Source organism: Aspergillus steynii (assembly GCF_002849105.1).
Source record: "Aspergillus steynii IBT 23096 chromosome Unknown P170scaffold_8, whole genome shotgun sequence".
Taxonomy (NCBI): domain Eukaryota; kingdom Fungi; phylum Ascomycota; class Eurotiomycetes; order Eurotiales; family Aspergillaceae; genus Aspergillus; species Aspergillus steynii.
The window spans coordinates 1,167,587-1,191,544 of NW_020194405.1; the positions used below are offsets into that span (position 1 = coordinate 1,167,587).

The following is a 23,958-nucleotide window of genomic DNA, read 5'->3' on the forward strand; positions in this document are numbered from 1 at the left end:
AAACAGCGGCGGCCTCAGGCAGCCTCCGAGTGGCTGACGGTCCGGAGAAACGTGAAGATCGCCTCAGGCTCCAACCCCGACGGCCTCGTTTTCCATTCCATTCCTTCCTCTCTTCTCTCTCTCTCTCTCTTCCTCTTTCTCTTCTCTCCCGCTTTGTTTCCCTCTTGCTCGCTCCCACTCTCCCACCTTCCCCCCGTCGTCCTTTCACCTTGTCTACCCTCTTCTTCTGTCTCCCACTCAATGCATCGGCGTCTCCCTTGACATCTGCCATCCTCTCAGCCTCCTCATTGGTCAGCTTGTCATTGACCTCATCGATCAGTAAAGCGCCAGCTCTGTTCTCCCTCAGACTTGGCAGGTCAATCTCGAGTCCCTTCCTCTCACCTCGGGCTTACCTGCACTCCCATTCCTTGGTCCGTCGCGTCCCTATTTACTACCGCCCTCAAACCATGAGTTCTTCAGAAGACGATACCCCGCTTGTGAAAGCGAATGGTCGATCTTCTGGTGAGTTCCCCGTTCCTGACTTTTTCCTCCCATTCGTGCGTTGCATTTCCCAGCCTTTTCGCATCGCTTTCCTCCACTCAACCTCACTGGTCCATCCAACCCATCGTTAACACCGACCTTGTACCACCCTTAACTTCTCTTTTCTTTTCTCTCTCTCTGTCTCTTCTTTTCTTTTCACATTACCGACCTGTTTGTTTAGCTGTTGCCTCGCCTTCAACACGTCATCTCTACTTACACCCTCCTTTTTGCTTCAACTTTAGGTCCCTCGAACGACGTTACGATGGGCGACGCGACGGAAACAAACGGTCATGTCGATCCCGGCGTGTCCATCCGTTTTGGACCGGTGCAGAATGATGGCGACGCAGCCATGAAGGATGCAGATCCCCAGGCCGACGCCGGCAAGCGCAAGTCACGATCGAGTATTGGCCAAAGGAAGTCCTATGCGGAACCAGAAAGCAGCGAGGAGGATCAACCCTTGGTACGCCAACTCCCACCACGCTAGTGCTTCCCTTTCATCCCCATAGTCTGCGACGTTCTTGCCGTCGCTGTTCTATTTCAGCGGCTGACAATTCGACAGAGCAAGCGACGTCGCACCTCCGTGAAACACGAAGATCCCGAATCGGACGAAGACGTTCCCCTGGCCCTGAACGGAAGAAAACTCCCCAAGGCCGCGGAGACCGCTATTGGGGAAGAATCCGATTCCGACGTTCCCATCGAGAGAAAGCTCGCGTCGGAGAAGAAACGAATTCAGCAGAAGGGCGAGAAGGCTGCCCAAGCCAGTCGCAAGCCGGCTACCCCCAAGGCCACTCCAAAGACAGCGGCCGCCACCAAAAAGCAGGCAAACGGCGTCAAGCGGGAGCCTGCTAGTGAGGAAAAGAAACCCGCCGCGAAACGGGCAGCAGCAAAGCCAGTCAAAGCTGAGCCTAAGTCTGCGCAGTCCACTCCTGCGAAGAAAGGTGCCGCTGCTAAGCCGGCAACGCGCGTGAAAAAGGAGGAAAGCGAAGAAGCCGAGGAGGGTGAGGAAGAGGAATACCGATGGTGGGAAGATCCCACCAAGGGTGACGGCACAACCAAATGGACCACCCTTGAACACAACGGCGTTGTGTTCCCTCCTCCCTACGAGGTTCTTCCCAAGGACGTCAAGCTGAAATACGATGGGGTTCCAGTCACCCTCCATCCTGATGCGGAAGAGGTGGCCGGCTTCTTTGGTACTATGTTGAACTCGACTCAGAACGTCGAAAACCCCACCTTCCAGAAGAACTTCTTCATGGATTTCAAGGACATCCTCAAGAAAACCGGCGGCGCCAAGGATCCCAAGGGCAACAAGGTTGATATCAAGGAATTTGCCAAGTGTGATTTCCAGCCAATCTTTGCCTACTACGATGCGAAGCGTGCCGAGAAGAAGGCTCTTCCTCCGGCGGAGAAGAAACAACTGAAGGCAGAGAAGGATGCCGAAGAGGCACCCTATATGTACTGCATGTGGGACGGTCGCAAGCAGAAAGTGGGTAACTTCCGCGTCGAGCCTCCTTCGCTTTTCCGTGGGCGTGGTGAGCATCCCAAGACGGGTCGCGTAAAGTCTCGAGTTCAGCCCGAGCAGATCACCATCAACATTGGAAAGAATGCGCCGGTTCCTCCTCCACCTGAGGGTCACAACTGGAAAGAAATCAAGCATGACCAAGAAGGAACGTGGCTTGCCATGTGGCAAGAGAACATCAACGGCAATTATAAATACGTCATGCTTGCAGCCAATTCCGATGTGAAGGGTCAGAGTGATTACAAGAAATTCGAGAAGGCCCGCGAGTTGAAACATCACATTGACCGTATCCGCAAGGATTATAAGAAGAACCTCAAGCACGAATTGATGGTGGAGCGACAGAAGGCGACTGCTGTCTACCTCATCGATCAATTTGCCCTTCGAGCAGGTAATGAAAAGGGCGAGGACGAGGCCGAAACTGTCGGTTGCTGCTCCTTGAAGTATGAGAACGTTACCCTGAAGCCGCCAAACAAAGTCGTTTTCGATTTCCTGGGTAAAGACAGCATTCGATTCTACGATGAAGTCGAAGTCGATGCGCAGGTGTTCAAAAACTTGAAGATCTTCAAGAAGGCACCCAAGAAGGAGGGTGATGAAATTTTTGACCGATTGACGGTATGGAACACTCGTTTCTTCCTTACTTTATCTGACAGGGTGCTAACAAATCCCAAGACCTCCGCTTTAAACAAGCATTTGTCAGTCTACATGCAAGGATTGACTGCGAAGGTCTTCCGTACCTATAACGCTTCTCATACCATGTCTACCCTGCTCAAGGACATGAAGGCAACGGGTAACAATGCCGAGAAGGTCAAGGCGTATAATGATGCAAACCGCAAGGTTGCCATTCTTTGCAACCACAAGAGGACTGTGGCTGCAACGCACGCCGGGCAAATGGAGAAAATGAGTGAAAGGGTACGCCATATTTGACTTTGCTTCAATTCTACGTTGATCGCTGACTCTTTTGTCTTAATTGCCTCTAGATCAAAGGCCTTCGTTACCAAAGATGGCGACTTAAGCAGCAGATGCTCGATTTGGAGCCCACCCTCAAGAAAAAGAAGGGTGCCAAGTTCTTCGAGATCGACGAGGACATCGATAAAGAATGGGTCAAAGAACACCAGGCCTTCTTGGTTGAAGAGCAACGACAGAAGATCACCAAGAAGTTTGAAAAGGATAACGAGAAACTTGCTGCCGATGGCGAGAAGGAAATGAAAGCAAGCGAGCTTGAGAATCGTCTGGATGTTGCGAAAGAGATGGAGAAGAAATTCAACAAGGAGAACAAGACAGGCAAGGTCGAAGCTGAGGGCAAGGGCCCCACCGTTGACAAACTCCAAGCCGCCATCCAGAAACTGGAGCAGCGCATTGAGAACATGGAGCTTCAGGCTCAGGACAAGGAAGATAACAAGGAAGTCGCCCTTGGAACGTCCAAGATCGTGAGTCATCCCCCTGCTTGCCTACGCATGGTCGACGGAGTTTCTAACCTCAGGCCAGAACTACATTGACCCTCGTCTCACGGTCGTGTTCAGCAAGAAGTTCGACGTTCCCATGGAGAAATTCTTCTCCAAGGCCTTGCGAGAGAAGTTCGACTGGGCTATCAAGTCCGTTGATCAGGACTGGGAATTCTAAGAGTCTTTGTCTAACGATCACGGCCTGGACTTAGCCCGAAATTGTACTATTGCACGATATATTTTTATATTTCCTTTTGAACTCCTTTGCCATTTGCTTCTTATGGGGGAAGGTAGACGGATTGTGATATATGTTTCTTTTTTCCTTTTTCCTTTCTATATTTGGATTTTCCATCTTTTCTACAAGCACTTTTTGCATAAGCGCTTCCAGTGCTACCCTCACTTCTACTTTTTGGCTACATGCAACACTGACAAGCTAAATACGAAAGACGTTTAGAACATACCTATGCAGTATGACTGGCGCACCCTTTGGTCTTCAAAAGAACCTTTTCTCTGTTTATCTTGCTTCATTTTGTTCCCACATTTTGTTCAAGACCATTTCATTCTCTGGCTTTGCTTATTCGAATTTCAATTCTAGAAAGACAAAAAAAATATTGAACAGAAAGATTAAAAGAGAAAATGATTGTCAATGGAAGATTTGCGATTCAAAAACTGCTGATCTGATCTCTAAATTAACTGCCAGTAATTGATTGATTGACTTGCTGGATGCTCGTGATGCCACCTTCCAAGATCATATAGATTTTTAAAGCGCAACTGACTATCTTCTGGCTGCATAAGACAGAAACAGGTTTAACCTTTTTTTCACACTTGAAACCTCATTTAGCCTAAAAAGACCATTAATGGGAGGCATTTAGTCTTGTTCCTTCATGGCGAGCTCTTTCTTTGATTCGAATACTCCACAATCTCCAATTCTTTGAGCCACGCAGAATGCATGCGGCGCGGTCCTCCGCAGTAAGATCGCTTGCTGAGAAGGTTATATTGCTCATCTTGAATAATTCCAAAAACGCTCAAAGAGCAAAGGACTTAAATACCACAGTAGCCCTATAGTAGAGGCTCCGGGCTCATAACCTGTAGTAGATCAGAGGGGGGGTGGTCCACGATTGAAAGGTTGAAGATGGAGAGGTTCTAGATACACGCAGAAAGGCCATATTTATGCTAATCAAGGCGATGATCAACTAATGGAACCTTCCATAAAACATGATCGAATGACATTATCTTGGGATAGGTCAGCGGAGCACTCTGTAGCGAATTTGTGACTGGTAGACCCACTTTCGCTATATACGGGGTTTACTGTACTAATTTACTCGGGAAAGCTGCAGGCTATTGATCTTCGATCACTATTTGAAATACCACTCCTATGGATCGCCTTTTTCCTTGTGTGTCGGCCTTAGTCTCATTCACTATCTTTTGCTCTTTTTCTTTCTTTTTCTTTTTGTGTGGTCCCTCTCCCAAGACCCAATTCAATCCGAGACATCCTTTGCCCTATTCTCCCAGCATCCTCCGTAATTCAAAGGCCGTGACACCATGTCATACTCCAAAGTAAACATGTCAAACATCCACCCAGGAGATCATGAGAGTATCAACAGGCTCACTTCTTAACATGAAGGAACACAAGGACCTTGAAGCCATCGTAGAAGTTGCTATCCATGCTGACCTCGCTGTCCTGCCAGGCCTTCTCCAGCCGCTCCATGAGCATAGCCAAATCCTGGTTATGGCCTGGACGAATGAGGATCTCGAAATCGGACCAGCCAAACTTCACCGAGGCCACCCCTTCCTTCTGCGCGTAGGCGCCGCTATCCCAGTTCTTCAGGGTGCCTTCACTGAACATGTGCGACAGGAAGGACGCCGACGACGTGAACTTCTTGTATGGGAGCCAGATCGGCGACATAACCTGCTGGTAAAAGGCAGTCACCAGGAAGTGGGTCTGCGCGCTCATGGCAGAGCTGCTACCATTACCAGTGCTGGCGGTAGTGGGGGTGCTGAAGGTGGTGAGGTCCTGGGTGTTCGCTTGAAGTCGGGCAGTCGGCTTGCTCCGTTCGGGGATTTCTCTCTCGGGGCTGGGGCTGACGACGATCGAGTTGAAGGGGCGGATGGGCTGCGCAGGCTCGGTAGTTTTGCGAGCGCTGTGACGCCGGAATTCGTCGTCAGACGAGGGAGACTCGCTGCGACGCTCGACCTTCTTTCTCTTCATCTTGCGGATGGCGGGCTGGGGAGCGCTGCTAGGCGCGGCAGGTCGGATGTTGGGCGCAGAGGGGGTGTTGACTGACTGTGTGGTTGATACGTTAGATGCAAATCATGTCAATGAGCCTAGGGGTTCCAACTTACCTCCAACGACTGTCTGGTCTGGCCTTTCAAGATACTTCTGGCCTTCCGCTCCAGCAAAATAGTCACGGCCTCGATGATCCTACCGAGTATCAGTCCGCTGAACAGTGCAGTTGTTGGCTTACGATAACTCACTCGATCTTGCGCTCAGGGTACACACAGAGAGATTCGGGTTCGTCCAACGAATCTTGAAGCAGGTGCGTCTGGCGATTGGTCTCGGTGCCCCAGTACAGATTGCCCCAGGCTTCCACGAAGTCCTTCGCGCAGGATTCGCGCTCGTCTTCGGACTGCTCAAGCAGGACCCAGTCCGGCCCGAAGTTCTGGACATACTCGCGAAGACGGTTGATGAACTCATGGTGATACTCCTGCTTCAGGTCAAGAAAGGTGGTAAATTCGCGATCACGTTTTTTGACAGTGAGCTCGCCCTGGTCCAGGGTCTCTCTCATGAGATGCACCATGGTGGGTTCTTCAGAAGGTCCACGCGGCGATGAGTTGACGTTCAAGGTGCTGGGCGATGGTCCCATTCCCTCGATAGAGGGTCTGGTGAGAAAAGGTTTACCGAAGTTGATCGAGGGGGTGGTGGGTGATGAGTGGTAGGGAGAGAAAGAGAGAAAGAGAGGGAGAGAGGGAGAGAGGGAGAGAGGGAGAGAGGGAGAGGGGGAGGTGAGAGATGAGAGAAAGTCTGGAAGAACTGGGCTTGCCAGTGACCAACAAGTGAATGGCAACCGCCATAAACAGAACCAGGTGACGCGAAATTCCAGGGTCTGCACTCTGCAGCGGCGTGGTCGATGATAGTACGACGTGACCTTGACTAGATTAACGAAGCAACAGCCTGCTCTCGCAGTGTATGAGCCCGATCCTAATGCTCTGGAGAAGGCGGGCATCTAGATTGACGGCGATCGAAGCGCTCTTGGTGTATACACACTTTCACGCTTGCTTGACCACGGTGGCCCTAACTTCAACGTCGCAACGGAGCGTGGAGATTATATCTGATCTATTCTACACCTGCAACCAACAGTATTGTGAAGTTCAATGAGCTTCGAGTCTAAAAAAAAGGTTAAGTCTACTTTTGTCTTATGCAGCCTGAAGGTGCTTGTCGGGGCAGTCTTGTTGTTTTATTGATCGAGTTGCCTACCTATTTTGTTGTTTTATGACTTCATGTTTGCCAAAAGAGGTTTGTATAGAGTCGAACAATCATCATCTTAAGAGGATCTATAGGAACTCAGCGAAATACCAGGTGCCTACTAGAGTACTCCGCTAACCTATCCCAAGATGATTCGATCATGTTTTATAGGTTTCATTAGTTAGTCCCCGCCTTAATTAGCATAACTATAGCCTTTCTGCGTATATTCAGAGCTTTATCTCTCTAGGCATCTTCAACCTTTTCAACTGTTCGTTCTAGTCAATTGAATTATTCAGTCATGGGCCACCCCCCCTCTGATCTGTCTACAAGATATATTTATGTATAGCCGTAGTATATCCCGCCTACTAGTAAGGTATAATTCCACGTAATATTTGCATTATTATAGCGAATTTACAAGAGAATAAAACAGATGTATGAATTACAGAATAAGCAGGTTTTTTCGAATACTGGTAGGATTTTAATTGCGGAGGTCAAAAATTTCGTATAAACGAGGATTTCGTTATAGCGGGGAATTACTGTAGAAGATATCCCAACCGTCGCACGAACCATGGGTTGATCCAGTCCAAGGCCCATGGAACAGCCAGTCGATCCTAGTCTGGGGATTGGATTTCTCTGGGATCGGAGAATTGCAATTCCCTGGGAGAAAAAGAAAATAGCCTCGACCTGACTTGACGTCAACCAAAGCTCGGGGACTGCCCTTGCAGGCGTGCATAGCGCGCTGCAGGTCGATTAAGCCAGCTAGCTATCTATCTAGGACCACCAACTACACAGATAGCGTCGGTTCGACGGAAACCATCTGCCGAATTCGGGAGATTCATAGCGACTGCATCGTTGGCCCGGCAGAGCTCGGCTATGGGGAATCGGACTCGAGGTCTTAAGCTTTTCGTGCTTCCTTTGGTCCCGCCCAATGGCATTCGGTGATCGAGTCCAAGCAACAACTGGGAGCTTGGAGCTCCTACTCCGTACGGAGTAGCCTAATGAAACTCGGGATTGGGAAAGTGGCAGAGTCCTCCGGAAATGAAAAAGGAGTCTCCACCGAGCTGATCCTGACTCGGTCGGAGATCATCCAGTTCCTTTGAGACGATCCCGCTTGACCTGTCTCGTCCGGTGGCTGGAGGAGAGAGGGAGAGAAGCTGAGAATGGTTCGCTGTCCATGTCCCTATTCACATCGTGTTCCCAACTTTCTAGTTTCTGCGCAGAGACAAGGAGTGACAAGGACGCTCAGACCGACAGATGCTGGCCATCCCCTATTCATTCCCAAAAGGAACTGCTCCCCTCTCGTTTCCACCAGGAGGCGGGACTATGATCGGACGGTGTCCCTGAAGAACGGAAAGCGTCCCACAACGCGCGCTTGGCAGGGGAAGAAATGATGAATCACGTCGGTCGAAGTTGGGGACCCTAAACCCGGCGAAATTTCTAGATGCAGCGCTAACGGACTTTGTTCGGTTGGAAGTTGGCAACTGCGTGGAAAAGTTTGGTACCCTAGGTTTTAGAGGCCCCGAGGGACCCTCCCGTGGGATTGGAATATTGGATTATTTGATTTATCACTTGATTGATCGATTTCCGTGATGGGATTGGGGATGTGCCTGGCAGCATTGGAACGATGCGTACGCACGCCGTCGAGACTGGCGATGGACTGGCGATGGACTGATGGCAGCAGAGTGACGCGTAGAGTCGAGGTGTAGAATGGAGACTTGGAGAATGGATGCTCCGCCGAAAAAGAAAAACAAATGCCGGACGAAACAGGCGCAATCAACAGGAATCGCTAGCGGTAGTTCATTCGATGCTAACGACTCGGACTTTGACAGTGGAGGAATTTGGGCAGCTGATCGCCTCCTTTATCCTTTCGCTCTCTTGGCTTCGTTTTTCCTTTCCTCCATCCCTCCTTTCCCCTCGCCTCGTAATTGATTCATTCAATCAATCAACCGATCCATCAACCCCCTCCCTCTTTCTTCGCCCCAAGAATTTCTTTCTGCTCGTCTTTCTCTGTCCCACCGTCTGCCCCTTTTCCTCCCCGCATTGTTTCTTTGGGTGCGGGGCGCCAGCAACCCTCGGTGCAAGCTCTCGATCTTCTCGTCCGGTCGACTTTTTACTATCATTTTTTTTCTTCTAATCTCGTGTGATTGTCACCTTCTGTCATGGCTGACGACAAGAAGCCGTCCGTGTTGATCGTTGGAGGGTTGGGTACGTACTTTCGCCGAAGCCGCGGCCACCTGCAGCAGGGCAGAGCAGTCTCGACTAACCCACATACTCGCCTTTCCTGCAGGTTTCATCGGACGTCATCTGGCCCTCTACATTCACGAAAACAACCTCGCCTCCGAAGTCCGACTGGTGGACAAGGTGCTACCACAGCTTGCTTGGTTGGCGCCCGAGTTTGAGCAGGCGTGCTCGAAGGATAAATTCGTCCAGGCAGATGCCGGCCGGGAACGTAAGTGACCGTTGGAATTTCGATCGGAATGCGTGCGCATTGCTAATCTGTCTGGTTCTCGCGGCTTTCCAGAACATTTCCCCCGCATCTTCGATCGGAGTAATGGCGAACAGTTCGACTACGTGATCAACTGCGGCGGAGAGACGAGGCATTCCCAGCCCGACGACGTCTACGAGCTGCGCAGCTACAACCTGACGGTGGCTTTGGCCCGCGAGGTCGCCCGCCGTGGAATTCGCTCGTATGTCGAGTGCTCCACCGCCCACGTCTACAAGGGGGGATCGGGGCCGCGAAAAGAGGACGACAAGATCCAGCCGTGGAACAAGCTCGCCAAGTGGAAGTTGAAGGCGAGCGAGGAGATTCAGAAAATCCCCGGGTTCACCTACTGCGTGCTGCGCCTACCGCACGTCTACGGAGAATACGACCCCGGCTACTTCGCGACGGGCATCTGCCTGGCGCGCGTCCACCAGGACATCGAGAAGGACATGGAGATGCTGTACACCAAGGATCTGAAGATCAACACCGTCTACGTCAAGGATGCTGCCGACGCTCTGTGGAAGGCCGCCGAGTGGAGGGCCAACACCCCTCCCAGAGAAGATCAGCCCATTGCCTTCAACGTGGTGGACCACGGAGATACTCGCCAGGAGCATATCGCCGAGGCGCTGTTGGACGTGCTAGGCATCAAGTGCTCCTTCCTCGGTTCCCTGGCATCTCAGCTGGCCAAAATGAACCTTGACGACGTGCTGGACGACATGAACGAGGATTGTCTGCAGATCTGGGCGGAATTGATTGAGCAAGCGAAGATCGAGCGACCGGGCCCGATCAGTCCCTTCCTGGAGAGGGATGTGGTCAAGGACCAGGACATGTCGATTGACGGTACCTTGTTTGAAAAAACGACCGGGTGGAAGCCCACTCGCGAGAAATTCGATGCGGACGGGGTACGCGACATGGTGGAGAGCTACAAACGTATGGGCTGGTGGCCCTAGGAAGTTTCCTTTTTGTTCAATTCCCCACGCCCATGGATCCTCTTGACTCCATCATCATGGATGGAACTCGGATCGAACTGAAAGAAAGAAGAAAACAATTGACAACAGAGTATGAGAGCGACCAATCACGACCACCCATTGACGAGCGCTGTTTATATCTCGACTGGACACGATTAATTCCAATTTCTCATTGACAAAAAGGAAAAAGAAACGCAGCAAACCAAAACTTCATAGATCGATCGATTGATCTCGACCTTGACCTGAGCACATAGACTGCACTGCATTCAACGCATCTCCATCTCATCACTCGCCACTGCCACTGCCATTGCCATTGCCACCATTTGAACCCTCCAAGCCAATTCTCTCTCTCCTGACTGTAATCTATAATCTTCTGGCTCTCGACTTTACCCTCCGTTCTCTCTGCCCTATGTGTGGTTGTCCATGAGCAACTGGTTTGTTCTATAACTTCATCCATCTTCAGCTTCTGGATTTCATATCGTTTGAAATAGCATTTTCATTTTTTTCCCTATCTGGTGATGAACAATACCTCATTTCATATCTTTTCATCTCATGCAATTTCATTAGATTTCCCAGTTTTGGTTATGTCGGTTGACCTGATCTACTGCGTGCATACGTACTAGATTCTAGATATCTTAAACACTTTCTCTTTTATATCAGTTAGGCCACATGCGGCGTTGATCTTTTCTTTCTTGTAGGACAAACCGAGGAATGTTATGCTCCTTTCTTAACATAGCTACCTGTCTTTTGGTTTCCTTGGCTTCGTCTCCGTTTTGATGGACCACACCAAGAACCCAAGTATGTTCCACAACAGTATCCTGAGTCCTGACATTCAGTACTGATCCGCTACCTTGGATCATGACCTTTCCTCAGAGCACCTTCTGAATGAAGCCCTTGATCCGTCCGTCTGAGCTGTGGGCCGGTGTAATTCGTCGCCTGAGCGCCACTTGAACCCAATCTGAACTGGAATGCTGTTGATACCATATCCCTCCGAGCGCTCGGGACTGTCTTCGATTGGTACAGCGCAGGATAGTTGGAACAGACCATTTCCAGGTGGTCAATATCACACAGGTCTGAGCGGGACAAGGAACACATTTAACCCCTCGAACTTTCCCTTGGTTGGTTCATTCACCTGGCAGTCTTCCCTCAGGTGGCTCTGCAACATCACAATTTACAAACAGATACCGTACCATGAAAGGTGTCGGTCTAATACTTTATGCAGATAGCTGGTCTAGAAGAACATACGTCAACAAGACTAAGAGGAAGGGCAAGCTCGATATTGCAGATTCACCTCCACAGTGAATTCTATTTCTTGGGGGTCATAATGGGAACAAGGGGAATAATGCTGTCATGATCATCGTCCAAAAAGATTGGAAAAGACTGAGAAGATAGAAAGAGCTCGTCATGAAGAAATAAGAAGGTCCAAATGCCTCCCATGCAACTGACAAGGTCTCACCAGAAAACATTTTCTTGTCTCACGCTCCACCTGGCACAGGCCTCTACTCAGCCCCAAGTTGTTTGAGTGAGTTTTTAAGCTCCTTAATAGCAGTGTTCACGTCGTCAAAAGTCAGGGCAGAGACCGCCCAGCGGGCATGTTTCTGAGCCTGCGCAATAGCATTATCATCCACCGCCGGCGTATTCGCTTGACTCGGCGTAGGAGCTACGGGTATATGGGCTGTTGAAGGCACTGAATGGGGTGTGGGACGTGACACCACAGGCAGTGGCCCCGGTGATGTTTGCGCGGGAAGAGAAGGTGGTCCGCTTTGGTTGTAAAAAGCTTTGGCATCGAAAGGCGTTCCTGCGGGGCTTCTATCAGGACTGGAGGATGGGGGCGGGAAAGATTGGAATGCGTTGGGATCCCCAGACGAGTGGTGCCTGCCAATCTGTGTTGGGGTATCAGGTAGGTTCGGCGCGGATGCGGAGGATGCGAATGTGTCTGGCGCTGAGGGAAGGTTCAACGGCGCTCCTTGGTCGTGATCAAGGTCCATGGCCGGAGACGGCGCATTTTGATGAGGCGGCTGGATGTCGGCAAAAGACGTCGGGACTTGTGGTAGGGTGGGAGTCGATCCTGAGGGTTGCGCTGAAGGTTCATCGGGAACATCTTCCACCGACGGCTGCCGTCCTGGTAGAGCTTCAGGGTCCGCTGGAGGAAGGGACTGAACGATCGCCTGCACTTCGGGATCATCCTCCTTCGGCTCGAGATTATCCTCTTCAATGACTGGATTCGTCTCATTAGGGTCCTCGCCAGCCTTGATGGCCTTCGCAATCCTCAGCGCATGATATTTGGCGAACTTGATCTTGACAGCTAGTTCGGGCTCCGGGGTGTGCCAAATCTGGCAAAGTTCAAGAAATGTCGCGGCCGCCTGGAATGTATCTGCAGTTTGCCTGGAGAGCTTTTAGTCGTGATACCGCGTGTAGTTGGAAACCGTCGCAACATACTTCGTCACCTTGTTGGCTCTCATGGTTGCCTCGGCTCGAGCGAAGATCTCCAGACCGAACTCCTCCACGTAGGCATTGGCGGCAACCGCATCCGTCACAGTGTCATTATCGGGGTTCTCTTCCTTGAACTTCATACGGCAGCATGTCAGCTTTCACGATCTGCCTCCTCGAAATCCCGGGGTCGCGTTTCTGCGCCAGACGTACGGTCTCCAACTTGTCCACAAGGTTTGTCGTGTATAGCTTAACTTCGTCATCGGAATGTAGGCCCTTTTCGATAATTTGGTTGACGATCCAGAAGTTACCTGCAACCGACAACAGAGATTGTCACTTGTTAGTCGACGCCCCTTTTCAAAAGGCAACAGCCCGTCACTCACACCAATAGGCAATAACTGGTTTCACGCGTTCCAGCTGGGCGGCCCTGACAGCAAAGCGCCCAATGTCTGCGGATTTCAGGCCGGCGGGGATGTTGCTGGCCATGTTTGCGACAGCGATAGGAGAAGATAGGCGAAGATGGATTGTTGAGTTTGAGTGGGGGAAGACAGACGGACAATGCGAAGGAAAGGTGTCAAGCGGGATGACGTTGAACTGCGGTGGGCATCGGCGCCCGCGGTGGAGCTGCGCTTGGCTGCACAGGGCTGCAATCTATGCACGACATGGCAAAACACTCCATCTAAATCCTCTTTCTAATTGTGTTTGGGATTGTTTCATCGAGACAGCTAGTGTCGATTGAAAATGGCAAGGAATTTACATTGGTTTCCACTGTACAACTCTAACATGATGCTGCAAGATTCAAGTCATGCCGACGTCAAACATCCTCGACTATCCACTCGCCAATTTCCACTCGCTCTTCAGCCAACGCTTCCACCTCGAAGTGGTCTTCAACCTGACCTCCAGGACCGCCGATCCTCTCGATGACAATCCAAACTCCGCCCTTCTCCTCCAGTCCCGGCTTAATGTCAAAATCCTCGACACGCACCCCCGATATCGCATCGCTGTGGTTTCCATCCTCGGAAGTCGCCAAAGTCTCTTTGTAGGGCCCTTGGCCGAGCTCTACGGTCATCAAGGCAGGCGAGGGCCCGACAGAGTGGTCCCCAATCACGGATTTCCTGCTCCTCGCGATGAGCTTGATTCGTGTCAGTCGCGGGATGTGCAAAGGAGCCAACATCCGATCCTTTCCCGGAGGCAGGACGCCGATGTCCGAAAGGACGGCACGTCGACCCGCCGCCTCTGGAGCAAGTGCCTGCACTTGACAAGGGATTGAAGATGAAACCCAGAGCGTAAACTTGCCCAGTTTATCAGGCGCAAATGTAGAGCACACAATAGTGTACAGGCCCAGATCTAGAGATTTCTTCTCTGCAAGGCATCCACCGCGACGGTAGTCGCCACTGTCCGTAATAATATCGCGGCTTCTGACTCTTGAGATACGGTTGCCGTTGGACCAGAAAAGTTTAACATGAGTGGCAATGTCGGTTTCTGACGACTCGAGCAGAAATGAGACGTCGGTCAAACCCGATATCTCCAGGCTGAATTGAGGATTCAAAGGATAGCGCGCCGACTCAGCATTGCCTCCTGCCGTGAGAGGTGTCCATGCACCCTGGACCTTGTTCACACACATATATTCGTTTTGGGCCTGTGCTATTTGTATCGGTGATGTGGAAAGCGCAGAGAGTGTGAAACTCTGACTCAATGAGGGTAAGGATTGTTCAGAGACAACCACTGTGTACGTCGTTTTCGGGGGCATCTCCAATCGCATGAGGGTGTTGGGTGAGTCAACATATGGACCGCGATGCAAAGCTCCGTCGCTCAGCGAAACTCTCTTCCCTCTAGCATTGAAGACGTAAATGCTTATGAATCCCGACTCGTCATATTCTTGGTCATGCGCAATCGTCCGGAAATGCTTTCCGAGTAGTATCCAGACAGTACCACCCAGTGCACTAGTGACTGCAAACTGAGGGTTCTTCACAAAACAGCCGACCATCCCTCTGCCACTGGAGAGATCCCAGGTGAAGTGGATATCTTCTCGGTATTTGAATATCTCCGGGTTCCAGTTGAGGTACAGGTTTTCAAAGTTCTGGAGAACCCTTTCACAGTCCATCCAGAAGGTGCCCGGTGCAAAAGATGGCGGGTTGTGCGGCGGATCTGCCGAGTTGGAAGTATATTCGCCTTCACCATGTGCCGTATCTGCTCCAGCCCAGGGGTTTTTGACGAGCATCTGCCGACGGCCCTTGGACTCCTTTATATCCAGAATCGCGTAGTCATGCTCGCTTACAAGGCCCAGCTCTTCCTGTTCGCGCTCGGTCAATCTTCCGGTGCCTATTGTCAGTAAGACATCCCCGTGATGGAAGGCCCTGGCGAAGCGCCTCCAGATGTCGTCGCCCGTCACATCCTCACTGTGAAGAAAGATCTGCTCGGGGATCCAGCCCGTCAGCACCCACAAGTCCGTCCCAGAGTTGCTCCCAGGGAAATCATAGCCTCCACGGAGTTTGAGGTATGCTTTTTCAACGAGGGCCGGCCACAGGAATGTAGGATTGTTTCGGTCAATCACATGAAGCGATCTAGAGGTCTTTGATGACGGCAAGCGGTCGTCAATGATGACCTTGCGAAAGCAACCATTAAAATAGAAACGAAATATGTATTTTCCTGACGGTGAAGGTTCCGGATTTGCCCGCACGTATTCACAGGGGTAAACCGCTGGGAGAAAACGCTGCTCACTAATTAGTCCAACTGAAGCTATGGAATAAGGTGCAATTGCAAGGGAGCCAACCTTTCCTACGCCGCGTTCTAATCTCGAAGTGGTGGCACAGAGGCTGGCAACCACAGAACAGTCTGTCAGAACATCTTGTACAAGATCAGTCTTTCCCGTAACGGACATCATGGGCACTAGGATTTGGTTTGCGTCCTCGGAATCTCCTGCCAGCAACTCGACAGGTCGCTTCCAGCCATCAAATATGTGTTTCTGAAGATCCGAAAGATGAAGATCAGGTTTATCGCTGTTCCGCGTTAGCCAATTCAAGGTTTCCCAACCCAACCATTGCTCAGTAGCCTATGATAAAGTATCAACAACATACGTAAACAGTTTCCCATCTTCTTCTTTGAATTCCTCCGGACTTGGGGATGTAGACCACGGCGGGAAGATAAACCCATTAAGCTTGGCGCCTTCCAGGAGGATAATCTCCTCACGCGTGGTGAGCTTGCGGGTAGATGCAGGGGATCTTCTGTCCTGCGCATGCGCAGCGGATTGCCAGTCCTGGGACCCCTTGATCTTTTCCGCTCGGGTGAGCCAGTCTTTGCACTTTTCATCCAGCCTCTTCTTGTCTTTTGGGACAGTAGCTAGTTTCAACGCTTTCATGTAATTCTCAGCCGCGCTGATTGCAGCCTCGAGGGCCTCTCTTTGAGACGTGGACGTAGCCACATCCCCTTCGGCTTTCTAGTTACTGGTTAGTCGACGGGCGTGCCAAGATCTCTTGTGCAACCTCGATCAAAGTAGGTAAGTAAGTACCAGAGCTTGGGTAATTAAAGCCTTCTGCGTGGTAGCGTTAGGTCCGGACATCCTAGCCCACGAAGGTGGGGGGAAGATGATCAATCGTTGGTCAAACGTCTGCGATCTTGTATCACATTCAAAAAAACAGCTGCGTAATAAGCCTAATGACCCTCTAGATCAAGCGGGACCTATCAGAGCCAGCAGTTAGTTTACAGGAGAGCCCTTCCGAAGGAGCCCGTGGATAGCCCCAAAGTGACATCCGAGGTCGATGACGCCAACGCTCGGAGGATCCAATCACCAGAGCCCAAAAGATTACCAAATAATCAGTCGGGGGCAATAACAAGGGAGGCGGGCTCACTTTTTCAGCGCGTGAACCTTAATGACGATCTCCAAGGCAAGACCACGGATGGGGATGGAGATGGAGATGCAGCACTAACGAAGCGTAGCGTGTCGGTGGGGAGGAACGGGAGTGAAGAACGAGTCGGGCGATGGACCTCGGCTCCTTTTGCTGGGCGCGCCGAGGTGCGGCCACTCTCTCTTGCTCTTGTCCAGCCGAGAATCTGCTCTTCTCGGTCTACACCTGCGCATTCTGGCTTTCGGTGGCCTTGTTTCTCGTGCTTTCCGGTCAGAGTCATCTGCTTTACCTCGTTTTTGACGTGGTTTTCTTTCTTCTTTCCTCTTCTTACGTCTCTTGCATGCGAGGAACTTTTTCCCCCGCTCGGAATTTAGCTGCGATCTAATTCCGCTGTCTCTCAGACCGAACAAAAAAGAAAAAAAAGAAAAAAAGAACAAGTCAAGCATTGACCGCTAGAACTGGGCTATACTTGCTCATATCTAGACACTACTACTAGAGTCGCAATTTACACAGGTTTCATTTGATACGCAAAAATGGCTGGTCAATCCAAACCCGCGCTCTCCCCCTGGGGCAGTGCGGTTGCGGGCGCAACTGGTGCCGTGCTCGCCAATGCCATTGTATATCCTCTTGATCTGTACGTGGAAATCCTCGCCAGATAGCATCTGTCGGCAATAACGGGTACTAACATGCGATGCGTGGCTCTCAGGGTCAAGACGAAACTTCAGGTCCAGGTAAAATCGGCCGCCGATTCGAAAGACGGTCGATCGGAAGAGCAATACAAGTCGACGTTGGACGCCATCAATAAGATTATGGAACGAGAGGGGATCGAGGGTCTATACTCTGGAATCGCCGGATCCCTCCTTGGCGTGGCCTCAACCAACTTCGCCTATTTCTACTGGTACAGCGTCGTGAGGACCCTCTATATGGCGTCGAACAAAGTACCCAAGCCCCCCGGCACCGCCATCGAGCTTTCTCTCGGGGCTGTTGCGGGTGCTGTTGCTCAGATCTTCACGATCCCCGTCGCTGTCATCACCACGAGGCAACAGACTCAGACTAAAGAGGAGAGGAAGGGCTTGATCGAGACGGGTAGAGAGGTTGTCAACAGCGAGGACGGTTGGTCCGGTCTGTGGCGAGGTCTTAAGGCCAGTCTGATCCTTGTCGTCAACCCGGCCATTACCTACGGCGCCTACCAGCGCCTGAAGGACATTCTTTTCGCCGGAAAGAACAATCTGAAGCCCTGGGAGGCTTTCCGTAAGTCAAGAGTGTATTCTTTATTATATTTAACACCAGGCTGATTTGTCTCAGTGCTCGGGGCTCTTTCCAAGGCTCTGGCTACCATCGCCACGCAGCCGTTGATTGTGGCCAAGGTCGGCCTTCAGTCACGACCGCCCCCTGGCCGTGAGGGAAAGCCTTTCAAGACTTTCGGCGAGGTCATGCGCTTTATTGTTAAGAATGAGGGACTCATGTCTCTGTTCAAGGGTATCGGACCCCAGATCCTTAAGGGACTTTTGGTGCAGGGTCTATTGATGATGACCAAGGAAAGGTATGGCCCTCTTTAGCTAACTCATTAGCACGATCAGCTAACGGATTCTAGAATGGAACTCACATTTGTCCTTCTCTTCGCCTACTTGCGAAAAATCAAGCAGGAAAAGCTGCATAAAGCCGTCGACACTGCCGCATCCAAGGCTAAAACCAGTCTCCCAGCGACCCTGAAATAGGCTTCTACCTTGCATCCTCCTTTACTGAACGACTAACTGCCCTTTTTTTACTGTTTTTTTTTTTTTTTTTTTTTTTTTTTCTGGACTTCGGCATTTCATCGGTTTATATTTGTTTGTGGTTCACGGCGTGTGGGTTGGTAGATTTACGGTTCTTTTTATACTCTAGATTCAGCACTTCCTGTAAATTCCCGGCAGATATCGAGTATAGGACTTATGATAATTCTTAAGAATACATCTAGATAGACACATGATACGCATATTCTGCTAGGTCGTTCTCATTCATACATACTGCGTAGATTTAAGCCCTGTGTTTAAGGATTCTCTGTACCAGACCGTATTTAAATTAATGTGATAGATCAAACATAGAGTATCATAGGTCTGGGCATTTCCTATGGTTATGAAGCAAAGAAGTTTTACTTCGTAAGAATCTCTATTGTTTAAATAAAGCGCGGCCTAATAGTAGTTCTGAGACATACACTGGGTCTCCTCCTCAGGCCCGTGGATATACATCAAGCTAACCTTGACCGCCCCCCCCGAAGAACCGATTCCCTCGGCAACAACCTCAACCAGCTATTTATACCTCCTGGTCCGTGATCGCCTCAGGGCTGCAATAGCCCATACAGAGTTGTCGCGCTCAACTCACCTCACCACCACACTCCCCTCCTCCCATCCACCCGTCTAGTCAAAGCATGAGCCGTCATGCGATGGCCGCCATGGGCTTCGGAATCGCAAGCCCAGCAACAACAAAATGAATCGCTCCCCGCGTGGCTCTCCTCCACCGCCTCCTCGAAAGCCAACGAGCTGAAAAAATCCCTCTCCAAGCTCGACTGGGCCGCCTTCGCTGAGCCTCGAACCCTCCTCTCCACCGCCGTCCTCACCACCGCCATCCTCGGCGCCGCGCGCGTCCACCGCCGCTATCTGCGCCGCTTCCCCGACGCAGTGAGTATCTCGCCCTGGTACTTCCGGAAGAGAAGTCTCCTGGGAAAGGTCACGAGTGTCGGCGATGGCGATAACTTTCGCATCTTTCATACCCCCGGCGGGAGGCTGTTCGGGTGGGGGTGGTTGCCGTGGAAGAGGGTTCCTACGGCGAAGAAGGAGTTGAAGGATAAAACGGTGGGTTTCTTCCCCCTTCCTCTTTCTTGCGGGGTGTGCTGGTCTAGACGGCAGCACGATGCTTTGATTTCAATTCTCTACGGGGTTTGTTGGGCTCCTAAGGCTAATGTTATGATGGCGTCTTAGGTCCACGTCCGCTTGGCTGGCATAGATGCCCCCGAACTGGCGCACTTCGGCCGTCCCGAACAGCCCTTTGCCCGCGAGGCGCACCAATGGCTGACGTCGTATCTCACCAACCGGCGAGTCCGCGCCTACGTACACCGCCAGGACCAGTACCAGCGTGTCGTGGCGACCGTGTATGTGCGGCGGATGCTGGACTTTCCGATCCCGTTCCGCCGGCGCGACGTGTCGTATGAGATGCTGAGACAGGGGCTGGCGACGGTGTACGAGGCCAAGGCTGGGTCGGAATTCGGCGGCCCGCAAAAGGAGCAGAAGTATAGAGAGGCGGAGTCGTGGGCAAAGAAGAAAGGGACGGGGTTGTGGAAGGGGTTCCGGCGCAATAAGGGGTGGGAAAGTCCTAGAGATTATAAGACTCGCATGGGCGCGCAGGAGCAGACGCAGGACAACGGGGGGAAGAAGTGAGGCGGTGATATGCCCTTACTTTTACTTCGTACGTTCTTTGGTCTGCGCTTTGTATTCTCACGGCCGTTCTCATGATTTTACGATTGATATCCCAAGGTATGATGCTGCGATGACTCGGACAAGATCAATCTTCGATCGGTCTGACTCGCGGTGCGTTTTCTTTGTGATTTAGTAAATAGATACATAGAGCCATTAGACATAACTGTAAGTAAGCATGAAATGTGCCCGATCCCTTTGGCCGAATACGTAAAACCAGTACTCATCCACAATATCCCGTGAGGAAAACATAACAAAATGCAGGACGCCAACCAACAGAAAGTAGTAGTATATAATACAGGAAGGAAGGAATTAGCGGTATATCCGGGGGTGATCACAGCCCTAGCAGAACTTCCGCTCGATTTCTGCGAAAAGCTTGGGACTGATTTCATCGCTGGTATCGCCCTCAACGCGCCATAGACAGCCCTTACGCTGGTAGTGCTCGAGCAACGCCTTGCTGGTCTCTTCAAACTTGCGAAGCCGTTGCGTCCACGTCTCTACCGAGTCGTCTTCTCGCTGCGTTAGGGGCTCCCCGGTGATGTCGTCCTTGCCAGACACCTTGGGAGTGTTGAACCCAATGTTGTACACTCTGCCAGATGGCTCGTGAATCCAGCGAGAGGCTATGCGAGAGAGGATGACAGACGGCGGCGTGACAAGCTGGACGACAAAGTTCACGGGGATAAGGGAGTCTAGGGTCGATGCTTGGGTCGCGGTACGAGGGAAACCGTCGAGGATAAATGAAGCGGAGGAGGATATCGAGGACGGCGACGAGGCAGTCATCCAGCCTTTGGATTTAAATTCGGAAGATATAAGGTCAAGGATCATCGAATCGGGAACAAGATTTCCGGACTGCATCGTGGCTTCGGCCTTGAGACCTGCGGAGTGGAGTGGTTAGCCGTGATTTTCCGGGCAAGAAAACTACGCGATCAATCCAAGCCTACCCAAGGGAGTTTTGTTGCGAACATTTTCACGCAAAAGATCCCCGGAGCTAATCGAGGCCAGCTCGGGAAACCTGGTGAGAAGTCTCTCCGTCTGCGTTCCCTTTCCGACGCCCGGCGCTCCGACAAGGATAATACGGGCAGCCTTTTTAAGCTGTCTGGTTGTGGGTATCATTGCACCCTGGTAATTATATGTGAGAGAGATGCTGGCTTGGTGTAGAGAGTGAGAGAATTATTCCTGGCGGGTGCGAGCGCAATGGCGTGTTCGGGCTGTCGGTGTTGAGTGTTGAAACGTTGAGGGAAGCGAGGTGGACACAGTAGAAATCGACGCTAATTTATTCCCATTCTGATGTGGGATGTCAGCGGCAAGAGAGAATGAACATCACTGCGTGTCTCTTGGCATTGAATGCAGCAGGTGCCCAGCTGATGTATCAAGGTCTATCGGAAAGCTCAACCAAGCCGGGGAAGCGCAAATTCCGTGGGGTTATAGATGCCTTCCCCGTTAGGAAGTCGGTGAGCGGGCCTCGTATCGGACTTATCTCCGCCCGTCGGGCAATGCGTCTCAGGCACGTCTTGGTCCTGAAGGTGAGATCTGGGGTGAGCCGGTCTCCGTGGATGTCAAGAGCATCAAGAACATCCCCGGAGCATAATCAATATTTATGCCCTGGAGAGTTCCGGGTCGATCACAGGCACGGACAACTGTCAGGCCATCATGAACCGAGCTTGAGCGGTCCAGAATCAATTAATCCTCGGTTGGCGGATCTCGCGCATGCCGCCCTCACGTGACCCTGACGCGCTCCCCACGCGGCGCGCGACGGTCGCGACGGGAAGGCGATGGTTTCCACTCCAAGGACCAGTTCCAAGTGGCGGTACAAGTCGCACCACCACAGTCCAAGATGATCAGACAGGACTTCCAAAGGGTCGATCCGAAGCGAAGGTCGAATCTCGACCATAAAAAGACACAGTTCGCAGTACCGATCTTCAAGCAGCAGGACTATCCGCATCGGTTGAACTTCTACGAGGTCCCGCCGACTGCAGAGATTACGCTGGAGCAGTTTGAACAATGGGCGATTGACAGATTAAAAGGTAATGCGATTTGATTGCTCTAGGCCCCGTGTCTGCGTGGAAGCTCACCGTATGAAACAGTGCTGGCCGAAATCGAGGCCTGCTCTTATCGAAACAAGTCCCCTGCCGAAACTGCGACACATATTACGCCTTTGCTTCAGAAATTCCTTCCCCTATCCTCGAACACGTCCTCGACCCTCGGAGCTGCCGACCCGCGACTGAGAAATGAGCGTCAAAAAGATCACTATTCACATTTCACCCTTCGATTGGCATTCTCGGGCACGGAAGAGCTCCGCCGACGATTTGCGCGGGCGGAGACGATGCTCTTTAGATTTCGATTCCAACAAGATGACACCAAAGAGAAGCGCGATTTTATCGAAAGTCTGAGTCTCGACTGGGATCCTGTTAGCGATGACGAAAGGGATGCTCTCTCGGAACACCTCATCGGCGCGACACCGGGTCTACGCCAGGTTAACGAAGAAGCCTGGTACAAGGTGGACTGGGAGAGGGTTCCCGAGTTGGTCGAAAAGCGGTCGGTGTTTTTGTCGAAAGGGAAAGCATACGTTCCTGGCAAAGAGCAACTGAGTATGATCATGGCGGAATTTACCGCTCGGCTGGAACGTGCACTTGAGGTATGCGTTGCAAATGGCGGATAACAGAATACTGAAACTAACAACGTCCAGCTTACGAGTCGAGCCTTGCCGCGCTTAGACGAAGACGACCGACTGACGCCCATCCTCGATCATCTGTCAAAGAATTTCGGTAGTGCAGATTCAACATACTCCGAAGGCGAGGGCGTTGTCGATGGTGCTGCGATCACGGCCCATAACATCGACAAACTATCCCAGCATTTCCCGCTCTGCATGCGCAGTTTGCACATGTCGCTGCGCAAGAACAATCACCTCAAGCATTATGGCCGTCTTCAATACACGCTTTTCCTGAAGGGTATCGGATTATCGCTGGAGGAGTGTATTATCTTCTGGCGTCAGTCCTTCAAGGGCTTTTCAGACGACGAGTTCAATTCGCGATACAAGTACAATGTCCGCCACGCTTATGGAGATGTGGGCGGCGACGTCAACCGACGGGGACGAGGGTATCCTCCCTACTCGTGCCAGAAGATCCTCGGCGATTCCAACCCGGGTGCCGGTCAAACTCATGGCTGTCCCTACCGACACTTCTCGGTGGACAATCTTGTTGGGCTGCTTCAGTCTACGGGTGTCCATGATAAAGACTTGCTCCGTGGAGTACGAGAGGACGTTGAAAAGACTCGCTACCATATTGCTTGCAACAGGGTCTTTGATTGGGTACACAAATCGGACATCAAGAGAGTTAAAGAAGACGGATCGTGGAACCAGATGGATTTGGACACCATCGTCCATCCCAATACCTATTTCAAACGGAGCTATCTGCTCAAACAAGCGGGCAGGGCCCCCAGGAATGGTTGAAAAGGGTCTGCGCAATGGGTGCATGATGACAGAGACACGGTCGATACTGATTCTTTTCTTCCTGCGAATATTCTCACGAGGCGTTGACGGTTGGGTCATGGAGACGCGATGCGGATTTTGATTTCTTCTCTTTCTTTACGACGATGTATTTTTCCAATTTGCATTAGGGATAATATAGGTATATATTTAAGCAATTGCATTGGCAAAACTCAAGACCTATAGAGTACGAAATAGTTACACGCTATGAAGCAAACAAAAAAAATGCAAGAATAAATTTGTAACCTCTGCTGATTCCCAATTGATCCAAAAGGATCATAACGACCTTTCAAAACCAGGTGCCCAGCAACGGGTCAATTTACTCTTCGCTCGACTCGAAAACACCTTTGTCATTAGGAG

At 51.3% G+C, this 23,958-nt stretch overlaps 9 protein-coding genes across 9 annotated transcripts; 5 read left to right on the plus strand and 4 right to left on the minus strand.

The window, feature by feature from the left end:
* Nucleotides 1-131: 131 nt before the first annotated feature.
* On the plus strand, nt 132-4,107 carry P170DRAFT_440250 (DNA topoisomerase 1). The gene is made up of 6 exons (XM_024850037.1): nt 132-501; nt 762-979; nt 1,079-2,647; nt 2,705-2,944; nt 3,013-3,462; nt 3,521-4,107. The coding sequence occupies exons 1-6, from the start codon at nt 447-449 to the stop codon at nt 3,653-3,655; spliced, it is 2,667 nt and encodes an 888-aa protein (XP_024700418.1). The 5' UTR covers nt 132-446; the 3' UTR covers nt 3,656-4,107.
* A 976-nt stretch (nt 4,108-5,083) lies between these two features.
* P170DRAFT_502180 (uncharacterized protein) lies at nt 5,084-6,275 on the minus strand (the record flags this gene model as incomplete). Its single annotated transcript, XM_024854179.1, has 3 exons — nt 5,084-5,761; nt 5,821-5,899; nt 5,953-6,275. The coding sequence occupies 3 exons, from the start codon at nt 6,273-6,275 to the stop codon at nt 5,084-5,086; spliced, it is 1,080 nt and encodes a 359-aa protein (XP_024700419.1).
* Nucleotides 6,276-9,099: 2,824 nt separating this feature from the next.
* Nucleotides 9,100-10,372, plus strand: P170DRAFT_366733 (NAD-dependent epimerase/dehydratase family protein; the record flags this gene model as incomplete). Its single annotated transcript, XM_024844770.1, has 3 exons — nt 9,100-9,145; nt 9,228-9,389; nt 9,462-10,372. 3 exons carry the CDS (start codon nt 9,100-9,102, stop codon nt 10,370-10,372), a joined length of 1,119 nt encoding a protein of 372 aa, XP_024700420.1.
* Nucleotides 10,373-11,661: 1,289 nt separating this feature from the next.
* Nucleotides 11,662-13,373, minus strand: P170DRAFT_391700 (uncharacterized protein). The gene is made up of 4 exons (XM_024845948.1): nt 13,204-13,373; nt 13,034-13,131; nt 12,830-12,957; nt 11,662-12,775 (listed from the first exon to the last, which is right to left on the minus strand). Exons 1-4 carry the CDS (start codon nt 13,304-13,306, stop codon nt 11,890-11,892), a joined length of 1,215 nt encoding a protein of 404 aa, XP_024700421.1. The 5' UTR covers nt 13,307-13,373; the 3' UTR covers nt 11,662-11,889.
* A 195-nt stretch (nt 13,374-13,568) lies between these two features.
* On the minus strand, nt 13,569-16,733 carry P170DRAFT_416073 (calpain-like protease PalBory). The gene is made up of 4 exons (XM_024847099.1): nt 16,329-16,733; nt 15,898-16,256; nt 15,594-15,819; nt 13,569-15,533 (listed from the first exon to the last, which is right to left on the minus strand). The coding sequence occupies exons 1-4, from the start codon at nt 16,377-16,379 to the stop codon at nt 13,635-13,637; spliced, it is 2,535 nt and encodes an 844-aa protein (XP_024700422.1). The 5' UTR covers nt 16,380-16,733; the 3' UTR covers nt 13,569-13,634.
* Nucleotides 16,734-16,870: 137 nt separating this feature from the next.
* Nucleotides 16,871-18,463, plus strand: P170DRAFT_440257 (putative peroxisomal carrier protein). Its single transcript, XM_024850038.1, has 4 exons — nt 16,871-17,299; nt 17,372-17,916; nt 17,971-18,208; nt 18,260-18,463. The coding sequence occupies exons 1-4, from the start codon at nt 17,199-17,201 to the stop codon at nt 18,381-18,383; spliced, it is 1,008 nt and encodes a 335-aa protein (XP_024700423.1). The 5' UTR covers nt 16,871-17,198; the 3' UTR covers nt 18,384-18,463.
* A 477-nt stretch (nt 18,464-18,940) lies between these two features.
* Nucleotides 18,941-20,299, plus strand: P170DRAFT_513173 (thermonuclease family protein). Its single transcript, XM_024855075.1, has 2 exons — nt 18,941-19,496; nt 19,623-20,299. The coding sequence occupies exons 1-2, from the start codon at nt 19,083-19,085 to the stop codon at nt 20,076-20,078; spliced, it is 870 nt and encodes a 289-aa protein (XP_024700424.1). The 5' UTR covers nt 18,941-19,082; the 3' UTR covers nt 20,079-20,299.
* A 157-nt stretch (nt 20,300-20,456) lies between these two features.
* P170DRAFT_366911 (adenylate kinase ADK2) lies at nt 20,457-21,227 on the minus strand (the record flags this gene model as incomplete). The annotated part of the gene is made up of 2 exons (XM_024844781.1): nt 20,457-20,989; nt 21,056-21,227. 2 exons carry the CDS (start codon nt 21,225-21,227, stop codon nt 20,457-20,459), a joined length of 705 nt encoding a protein of 234 aa, XP_024700425.1.
* A 258-nt stretch (nt 21,228-21,485) lies between these two features.
* On the plus strand, nt 21,486-23,766 carry P170DRAFT_513175 (DNA primase subunit PRI2). The gene is made up of 3 exons (XM_024855076.1): nt 21,486-22,138; nt 22,199-22,749; nt 22,801-23,766. Exons 1-3 carry the CDS (start codon nt 21,949-21,951, stop codon nt 23,560-23,562), a joined length of 1,503 nt encoding a protein of 500 aa, XP_024700426.1. The 5' UTR covers nt 21,486-21,948; the 3' UTR covers nt 23,563-23,766.
* Nucleotides 23,767-23,958: the final 192 nt, after the last annotated feature.

Bases quoted from the DNA above. Each gene is read 5' to 3' on its own strand.
- P170DRAFT_440250 (XM_024850037.1), top strand. From the start codon at position 447: ATGAGTTCTTCAGAAGACGATACCCCGCTTGTGAAAGCGAATGGTCGA. The intron at 2,945-3,012 runs GTACGCCATATT...AATTGCCTCTAG, and splicing joins TGGAGAAAATGAGTGAAAGG to ATCAAAGGCCTTCGTTACCA. The intron at 3,463-3,520 runs GTGAGTCATCCC...ACCTCAGGCCAG, and splicing joins CCCTTGGAACGTCCAAGATC to AACTACATTGACCCTCGTCT.
- P170DRAFT_391700 (XM_024845948.1), bottom strand. From the start codon at position 13,306: ATGGCCAGCAACATCCCCGCCGGCCTGAAATCCGCAGACATTGGGCGC. The intron at 13,132-13,203 runs GTGAGTGACGGG...TGTCGGTTGCAG, and splicing joins ACCAGTTATTGCCTATTGGT to GTAACTTCTGGATCGTCAAC. The intron at 12,958-13,033 runs GTACGTCTGGCG...TGCCGTATGAAG, and splicing joins TTGTGGACAAGTTGGAGACC to TTCAAGGAAGAGAACCCCGA.
- P170DRAFT_416073 (XM_024847099.1), bottom strand. From the start codon at position 16,379: ATGTCCGGACCTAACGCTACCACGCAGAAGGCTTTAATTACCCAAGCT. The intron at 16,257-16,328 runs GTACTTACTTAC...ACCAGTAACTAG, and splicing joins CTTTAATTACCCAAGCTCTG to AAAGCCGAAGGGGATGTGGC. The intron at 15,534-15,593 runs GTTGGCTCCCTT...ATTAGTGAGCAG, and splicing joins TAGAACGCGGCGTAGGAAAG to CGTTTTCTCCCAGCGGTTTA.
- P170DRAFT_440257 (XM_024850038.1), top strand. From the start codon at position 17,199: ATGGCTGGTCAATCCAAACCCGCGCTCTCCCCCTGGGGCAGTGCGGTT. The intron at 17,300-17,371 runs GTACGTGGAAAT...CGTGGCTCTCAG, and splicing joins ATTGTATATCCTCTTGATCT to GGTCAAGACGAAACTTCAGG. The intron at 18,209-18,259 runs GTATGGCCCTCT...AACGGATTCTAG, and splicing joins TTGATGATGACCAAGGAAAG to AATGGAACTCACATTTGTCC.
- P170DRAFT_513173 (XM_024855075.1), top strand. From the start codon at position 19,083: ATGCGATGGCCGCCATGGGCTTCGGAATCGCAAGCCCAGCAACAACAA. The intron at 19,497-19,622 runs GTGGGTTTCTTC...ATGGCGTCTTAG, and splicing joins AGGAGTTGAAGGATAAAACG to GTCCACGTCCGCTTGGCTGG.
- P170DRAFT_513175 (XM_024855076.1), top strand. From the start codon at position 21,949: ATGATCAGACAGGACTTCCAAAGGGTCGATCCGAAGCGAAGGTCGAAT. The intron at 22,139-22,198 runs GTAATGCGATTT...CGTATGAAACAG, and splicing joins GGCGATTGACAGATTAAAAG to TGCTGGCCGAAATCGAGGCC. The intron at 22,750-22,800 runs GTATGCGTTGCA...AACAACGTCCAG, and splicing joins GGCTGGAACGTGCACTTGAG to CTTACGAGTCGAGCCTTGCC.